Here is a 9,170-nt window from a genome sequence, read left to right as displayed (position 1 = left end):
CAGAGAGAGAGAGAAAAACAAGAGAAGTCTTCAGTTAACTATCAGCTTACAGCCCTGTGTTCAGATTAACTCAAGAGTTCAATTTGCACAAGTTCCACAAAAAAGAAGTGTAAGAAAACTGGGTAGCAGCATACGTACTTAATGGTATCCCCTGAACTGTATGTTTAATTTGCACATTTTATATTTGTATTCCCAGTTTTAAAAAAAAAAAGTTTCTACAAAAATAAAAAGCCTTGTTAGAAGCACAAAAATCAGACTAGTGTAAGTAGAAAATAAAGGTGTAATGCTTTGGAATCCACTGCAATCTTTTTCCAGTAAGAATATTTTTCCACTGCCAGCAGTGGAAAGTACAAGTAGAAGTTTTACAGAATCAGAAAACAGATTATGACAATTTAAATGAGTTTTGAGTTTTTTTGGTCAAGTTTCAACTAACTCTTGTATCGTTAAAAAAAAGATTAAAATATGCCAAAATGAAACAATAAATTTGACAATGGCATTCTCTGCACCAAACCATATTTGTGCAATAAACACAGAATAAGATCTCAATCACTCACAAATATGAGAAATAGGGGGGGAAATTGCCAACACTCAAATGTTTTTTTAAACCATTATTTAGAAAGATGAAATAAACAGGAAAAATCATTCTAGTGTTGGAAATTTTTTTCCCAGTGATATTAAATAAGACCTATGATATAGGAGTGCTATCAAGGCTTTTGCACCTTTTTTTCCAGATACATTTTTCTGTAGGTCTGAAATATCTCTTTTGAGTCTTTGCTTGGAATGTGAAGAGCCTTGCCATCTCCATCCAGGATCTGTATAGCTGTATCAAGTGGAATACTGTCCTCAGCTGAAAGACAGACAGAGAAACACATTAAAGCAAAAGTCTAAGAGCCTCAGATTACTCTGCTTATGCACGTGGTACTTAAGGTCACCCAGTGTCAAAAAAGATGCCACAAACTTCCTTCCTAAAGCACTAGGCACTTCTGATTTAAATCAATCTCCAATGCATCTTTAAGCACAAAATGGTCATTTGGGTGTCTTCATAAGAGATATTTCTAAAGAATATTAAGAAAGGTGTGAATGAAAATGTGCATTTGTGAAAGAGAAGAAACATGAGGAAGGGCTAAAAGAATGTCAGATACCAATAGCCAAGGACACATTCAATAACAATAGAAGACGTAAACACCGCAAAACGTGTTGTTTGCATCAAGACCTCAACACAAATAACTTGTCAGCAGAGGACTTACACCCTGATAAGAAGAGGATGGCAACAAGATTACAGTATGTTGAATGCACCATTTTTCTTCCTGACAAGTAGGAAAACAAGACTATAGCTAGAAAGATACCTAAAGCAAAGAAACAAAGACAACAAGGAGCAACCTCATCTAATATTTACAAAGGATGGAACAACCAAGATCCCGAGATGAAATATGCCACTGTTCTAACTGTTGACTCCTAAAGGGTACAAAAGACCATCCAAAAAGTAATTTGCCAATCAAGAGAAACAAGGAAGATGTAGTAGTAGCACTGTTCTTCCTCTGTGTGTCATACAAGTAACCCTGTCCAGACTACCGGGACATACAGGTCCTGATATTTGTGAGAATGTGTTTACATGCAGACAGCATCAACTTACTCCGAAAGCCAAATAAATTTAAAACATCAATTCCTGGTTTTATAGTCTCACACTAGATTTTGTCATATCGCTTCCTTGAAGTGGGAAAGAGCTAGCTTGGTCTTTACCTACAGTTTAAATCTGTACTTGAATGTCATCACCAGTGCTACCCCTGATTCAACTGCGCACACATATGCAGGCAAATTCCAACAACATATTTTTATGGCAATAAAAATCTCCACAAATCTTTGAAGCTTGTATGTCTACTCTACAGTATCCATTTCAGCAGCAGAGCTAGTAAAGAATAAGTTAGAATACTTTATTAAGATTTGCTACTGTAAAGGAACACTTAAAACCAAGCAAAGAATATTTAATTTATATTACTGAAGTCATTTCACCTGTAGAGATCTCTTCCAGCTTTTTTTGCTTCACTGGATCACATTTTAACCAATCTTCTTTCTTACTCTTGACACCTAAATAGAAAATTTAAAAAAAAAAATGGTTTTGAGCTTCCTAAGACATATACTAGCACATGCAAAAAGAAATTTCCTTTAGGTGTGAAAATGACTGCAAGGGCTGGTATGTACAACTTAAGATCTGGTTTTATTTAAAATCAAATACAGCATTTGACACAAATATGCTTCACAAAGCACCATGTAAAATGTCAAAAGACTGGGGACAGGGAAGAAGAGGAAAAAGGCAGCTTAAAGCAAAGATGGCAAAGGTTATGGAGACCACGTGCAGCGTATGTCTGGTCCACGCCCTCTCTCTTCCTCAATGCTGCAGAAGATCTCTCCCTCCACTGTCTACCCAGCCAGATTTACACACCACCAGGTGAGCACTGAATACAAATCAGATCACCTTTGCTAACTACATCAAGGGAATCTGCTCTCTATGAACAAGCCAAGCTATCTTCTACAGGTAGGTTAGAAAGACTTCTTGCAAAGTTACTTGAAACTGCCATACTCTAAACTACTCTAACTTTATTCTGTAAAACTTAAGGAAAAAGAATAAAACATTAAATAGAAGGCTAAGTCTCATGTTCTTTTTTTAGTTTAACACACAGCTACAATATGTCAGAAAGCTAACTAAACTAGTTCAGCCTTCAGCTTCTAGAGTCCCATCTTTTCACTGTCAGTAGTTGTGTGTAACATGAATTTAAAAAGTACATACTTTTTACTTGCAAATTAATTTACTTACAAACTAATAATCAAGATAGCATCATACCTGCCACAATGACTTTCTCTCTTTCCAGGGAATTCTTTGCACCTAAGCTTTCTTCATCAGTGGCTGGATTTCTGAACAGTATCTCTGGACACAGCTTAAATTCAAGTACTTCCAGTTTGCATGATTTCTCAGATTCTGAGACAGGAGCATCTCTTTTCACATCTGGGCTGTTTTGTGATGCTGTGGACTTCATATGCCAGATGGGTCTGACAGGTGATGTCTCTAATTTTGTCAGATATATGCGTTCCTGTGTTGTACGCTTAAATGCAACTCTGTTCAGGTAGTGTTTTTTTGGTTCCTTTTGAATATGCAATTTTAATCTGTTATTTCTTCTATTTAAGTACAGCAGGTTTTTTTCAGAGCACTTGTCTTTGTGTTGACCATCAAGACGTCTCTCTTTGTTGGAAAAGTAGTTTTTAGAGATGTTAGAAGATCGAGCCCTTCTTCTCTGTAGTTTAAGCACAGAGTGATCTGCTAATGAACTCTTCGGTTTCCAGCTATTTTCTCCATGCAATTTTTTACCTCTGTCAGTATTTATCATGCAATTATGTGAAAGCTGCTTGGAATTCTTTTCTTCAGATTGTTTCAATCTTTCCTCTTCCACCTTTCTTTTCTTAAGATCTCTCTTCCCAATCATATTTTCCCTCCTCTTTCGTTTGTATGACTGCTCCTGTGAAGGATGAGCTTTCATAGATTTATGCTGAGAATATTTGGAGTTTCTTGACTTTAAGTCTACAGTGCCAAAATTTGGGAACTTTACAGCATCAGCACAGTAACTCTTCAGCTTTTTATCTTTTGTTTCCACTGATAATTGGGCTTTCTCTTTTATGTTAATTCCTACATCTTGCCCAAGTAACTCCTTTTGTTTCCTCCAGTCCTGTTCTTCAGCTGAGTTCTCTTCATAGGTTTTATTTTTTTGTCCTTGATTGACTTCAGCATGCTTAATTTCAACAGTTCCTGACTTGGTAAATTTGTGAACATCTGTTCTGGATTTCATGGCCAAACCTAGTTTGGTTTTATCTTTTGAAAGGGGGCCCTCTTTGAAAACTCTCTTTTTGGATGACTTTGTCTTGTTGTCTGCACCTGTATGACCAGGTTCCTCTGAAAACTCTTCTGAGTGGGTCTGATGTTCTTTTTTGGCAGAATGAAATTCTCTGCCTAACAGCTGGGTTCCTCTGTCGATTTGCGGCTCTTCCTTCTGGCTGTTCCTTTTAGATTTGTCAATATCCTGGTTTTCAGAGGAATTAAGTGGTCCCATTTTTTCCTGTTGTGTTGTAAGCACTTTGTATTCATTATTCACCTTTAACCTAGCTTTTTCGTTTGTTACAGACATGTATGTGCAAGTATCTTCTTTATTTTTACTAACACTGTTTTGGATTTTTTCAGAAATTGGCAGGTTTCCCACTGCACAGCTCTTTGTTACGGCATCAGATTTACTGCTGTTTTCTTGTCTCTCTATAGAGCTAGTATTCTCATTTTTTGCAAGTTGATTATCATTTTTCTCTGAATCAGACGTGCGTGTTAGAGACAGACAATTTTTTATTTTTTTTTTTCTGGGCTTGGAGGTTTTTTGTGTTGTTGTTTTCTTCTCACATAGACTCTGACTGAGCTGAATACTGCCTTCAAGGTTCCCCTCAGCTGAACTTGAAGTCTTTCCTGGCTCTTGATCCACAACTCTCTTGCTGTCACTAGACGAATACCAGCTATGTTCAGGAAACAGTTCTTGCATCTGATCAGAGCTTAACACTGCAATTTTCATCTGATCTACTGGGTCCTTCAAATGAGAATTCTTGTCACAAATTTGAGTCTCTTTCTGAGGTTGATTCTCCCTCTGCTCAGCCACTGAATTGTTTTGTACTGGTTCTTTTGTTAGCATATCAGCACCTTCAATGCCATACGGAAACTCTTTCACTAATTCAGACAGCTGATTGTTTAGACATTTAATAGGTTCCAATCCCAAAAGATTAATCTCTTTCTCTCGGCTATTTTTACTGGACATGAAGTTTTGTTTACTGCTGTCTCTTGGAACAGTGAATGCATTTGTTTCAGCAGTTACACTGATTGAGCAATCTAATGAATTTTGAGCCAACTGCTCATTCATACTAGCAACAATTTCCAAGTTATTTTCAAGTTGCTCAAAAGATGCACTGAATGACATTTTTTGTTCTGAGGTAGAAATTGTTTTAACAGGACTACCACTGCTTTCTTTCTCCAAATGACTAGCTGTGACACCATCCCAAATCTTACCTGCTTTACTCATGGAGCTTGATGATTCTTCGATTTTATGCAGCAGGTTCTCTCTTCGGGGAGTGTTATTGCTCAGCTCATTATTATGCAAATCTAGATGTTGTTCCTTCTGCCTTGAGTCAGATGCGTTTCCTTCTGATGAGGTACCATTTAATGCATGTGTCTCAGTGACTGACCTGAAGATACTTGCTATTTGTGGATTATAAGATGTATCACCTTCAACAAGAGAACATACAGCAGAAATACAAAACATCTGTTCTTCCAACACAGCTGTGGATGTATCTCCTGTCTCTAACACAGCTTGCTTGTCTTTATGGTTTCTTATACCTTCTTGAATGATTTGACTAGAAGAATTTAGGCCCAATTCAGGAACGGAAGGCTTGTTTTCTAATCCAAACTGCAGATTTTCTTTGGTACCTTGTGCAGATTGACTAACTTTCCTTTGTTTTTTGTCACATGAATCATTTGCACTCACATTGTTTTTCACTATTTCATTTCCATCAGCTGATCTGGTCTGTTGCAAATGTGAGTCCTCTTTTTGTACCAGAACATAATCACTGGGTGACAACTGAACAGTTTCTATTGTTCCTTTATTTACCACACTTAAACCATTTTTCCCCTCTTCTTGCAAGCTACATGTGCTTCCCGAGTCAATCACTGGAGAGTTTTTACCTACAGATGTTGGACATTTGTCTGCCAGCTCACTCTGTGTTCTCTGTTCAGAAAGTACTAAAGGAGAGACAACTGCAACTTGGAGTTCAAAACTTTTTATCAAATTGCAAGCCAATGTATCAAGTGTTTGTGCTACAGAAGCAGTTACAGGCAAAACGGCTTCATCTGTACTAACCGCAACATTATTTTGTTCTCTATTTTTTGTGGTTTGGCTGCAAGGTGAAATCTGATTCGCTGTGGGGCTTTCATTTGCCTGGCTATTTTGCACACTTACAGATTCTGATGGATGCTTTCTCCACAAGCCAAGGCATGCAGTTAGCTCTTCCACAGAATAACTACAATTGCTCTGTTTAAAAGGTGTATTTTCAGTAAATGACATTTTTTTCTGAGGTACATCATTCTGCAATTTAGCTTCACTAGATTCATTTTTTTCTGATACGGGAGAGTTTTTGTAAACCATACATGCCTGCTCACCTTTCAAATTTTCTATCTTCTTCTCACTAGTGTCTTTTAGTAAGCTTTCACCTGAGACAGATGTATCCATCAGTGTTTTTTCACTACATAAGAGACTAGTCAGTATTTTATCAGCAGTAGCACCAGCAGTCTTCTCTTTCAATATATTGGTGCTGCTCAATACAAACCGTAAAAATGATGAGTTCTCAGGGTAAGTCGGCATATTTTTTGATACAATTCTGGTAGAGCTATCCACTTGACTCAAACACGAAGCATTGTTCAAGGATGTTGCAGTTGTTTGAGAAGAGTCCACAGCATGTGCATCCCTTTGTTCCAGGACAGGAGCGATCTTGGGATTATTTAATTGAGCTGGGAGGTTGCTCTGAGAGGCAACAGGAGCAGAGCTTGATGAAAGGCTTCCCTGCTCCACCTGAGGGTTGCTTTGAGTCACCTCTACTCCTCTGTTATCAGCACTGGCTACGTTTTTGTCATTTCTTTCTTCAGGTGAAGAGTTAAGTATTGGATGCTCTGTCCTTGTTGTTTCAGATGGGGAAGGTGGTACATTTTGGTTGGGCACCCCTGGAAGACAATTAGCAAGAGTAGCTTGACAATTTGGAGGAAGTGGGGGAGTACTTTTGTCATGTTCTGAAGCTGCTAAGAGTTTTCTTCTATAATGATGCAACCTTTCAAGCAGGACACATTTTTTTTTAATAGCGAGCAGCTTTTGAGCTTCCCAAGCTAATCTGTCCTTTGTAAGTGATTGTCCACCTGCTGCTGCTGTAGGAATTTGAGAATTAACAGGCCTATTCATCAAACTATTAGTCTGGCTTTCTTGAACTGAAGCAGGATCATTCAGTGGCTTTGAAGCAGCCACCGAAGAAACAGTTTCCCTTTCTTGCACAACATCATATAGCTGCTTGGAAATGTCAGGGGATGGCACAGACATTTGATTAAAAGGCTGATTTGCTGTCACATTTCCACTTGAATTACAGACATTCCGAACTGATTGACTGACTTCTCCAGATTGCCATTTCTGATGGTGTTGCTGAACACTGTTAAAACCAGAAGCATTTTTTGGATCAGATGAAAAAAAAAAAAAAAAAAAAAAGAAACAAACCAAAACCCAAACCTTAATTTTTTGATCAAAATGTTTTTCAATTTCCAATAAGGGATTTAGAAGGCATTATAAACAGAACCACTGAACATAAATTGCTGGGTAGAAGAGCAACTCCATTGGTACATCCCATGGACATCAATGTTTTCAATGTTAAGTTTCATAAACTACTAAGGTACAAAAATAGCAGCAACTAACAATTCTATTGACTGTCTAATGAATAACAACACTCTCACATTATTCTTCTAATTCTATTATTGTTTGTTTTTTTAATTTAACAATAGGTTGCTATATGTACCTCCTCATCCCAAAACAATGGAAAAAATCCAGTGCATTTTTATAACATGATACAATAAGCAATGCTTAAGAGCTGAGCATGAGAAGCACCTACAGAATATAATACAGGTCAGAGCTTTCAGACAAGAAGACTCAACTTCAATGATACCTTCAAATACAACAGAAGAAAGGAGAAAATGCATTTGGGTTCAGTAAAAATCTCTCATAATAATGTGGACCACTTGTTTTTATTTCACATATCATTTGCTCTTCCCTGATACTGTGGGCAGTTAATAACTTTTGAGAAACACAAATCTGTGACACTAGTTAACAGCATATGTAGCTACAAGCAAACCACTCCTAATTCTTTTTGGTAGTGTTAACTCAGCTGGCTGATGGCATGAAGCATGGAGATGACCTCTGCTACTACAGTAAGTATACCTCCAGGAGGTGACAGTCACAAATCTCTAACTCTGAGTTATATTCCACAATTTACACTGATTACCATCAAGGCCAACTCGGTGAGCATGTTACTTCTGAAAGTTAGAGACAACATCTTCAAAGCCACACACTATTTCAGTCTTCAAAAATGAAAAAAGAACAAAAAACTCATGACAACCTACAAGCATGAATGCTGTTTGCATCTTGGTAAGTTCCTCTCAGCAAGACCACCCAGGTCAGAACAAACACCTCGACAGTTTATCAAGTAAATATTTCAGGTCATTTCTCCCAAGATTACTTTCTTTCATGGGCTCTTCTAGATTTTGAAGATTCTCTTGATTTCAAACTTAGGAATTAGAAGCATCACTCAGATCTAGCCTGTAAGAGCCACAAAGTTATAATTTTCCAGGTGTTATTATCAAGATTCAAAGATAGCTCTCTCTTCCTTCCCTCTCTCTTTTACTTTCTCTGCTCTCAAAGGACAAAAATAAGAAAATAGGAAAACAAAGTCACACATGAAATTTGTAAAAAACATCGACAGTATTAAGGCAATACTTACAGTGATGCAGGAATCTTAGATGAGAAAACAGGCTTTTGCATCCAAGCTACAGATTTCAGACTGCTTATGTTACGCTGGGTATTTCCTGAAAAATAATAGGGGATAAAATAATCATGTCTATGAATTCGATAACTGCTGAAGAAATTTAAGACATTTATATGTTTCAGAAACATGATTGAGATATGTAAACAAGACTAAGATGCCAACTAGCAGTAATTGTAAAATCTTTGCTAAACAGTGGAAAAACTTTGACTACATGCAACACACAACTAAGCCAAGAGTAAAATCCAATTCTTGTCACTGTCAAAACCATAAAAATGAGTACAATCTTAGTTTACCATTATTATTAGCTGGATTAAGAAAACTAAGTTTGCAACTGTGATCACTTGTGGTTTGAGCTCAGAGGGTAACTGAGCACCATGCAGCTGCTTGCTCACTCCTTCCCCCTCAGGAATGGGAAGGCGAAAATACAATAAAAGCCTCAGGAATCAGGGTAAGGACAGGAAGGGATGACTCACCCATTATGGTCATGGGCAAAAGACAGACTCAGTAGGGAAAAAAAAAAAAAA

General features: G+C 37.4%; 1 protein-coding gene across 1 annotated transcript; it reads right to left on the bottom strand.

The window, feature by feature from the left end:
* Positions 1–200: 200 nt before the first annotated feature.
* KIAA1551 (KIAA1551 ortholog) lies at positions 201–7,298 on the bottom strand (the record flags this gene model as incomplete). The annotated part of the gene is made up of 3 exons (XM_026863562.1): positions 201–847; positions 2,011–2,085; positions 2,840–7,298. Coding segments are annotated over 3 exons (4,677 nt in total), but the record flags the coding sequence as incomplete, so codon positions are not given.
* Positions 7,299–9,170: the final 1,872 nt, after the last annotated feature.

This window comes from Athene cunicularia (assembly GCF_003259725.1).
Source record: "Athene cunicularia isolate RWA chromosome 1 unlocalized genomic scaffold, athCun1 chr1_part2, whole genome shotgun sequence".
Classification (NCBI taxonomy): domain Eukaryota; kingdom Metazoa; phylum Chordata; class Aves; order Strigiformes; family Strigidae; genus Athene; species Athene cunicularia.
The sequence above is the reverse complement of the archived record's forward strand: the minus strand, read 5'-3'. Positions and strand labels throughout refer to the sequence as shown.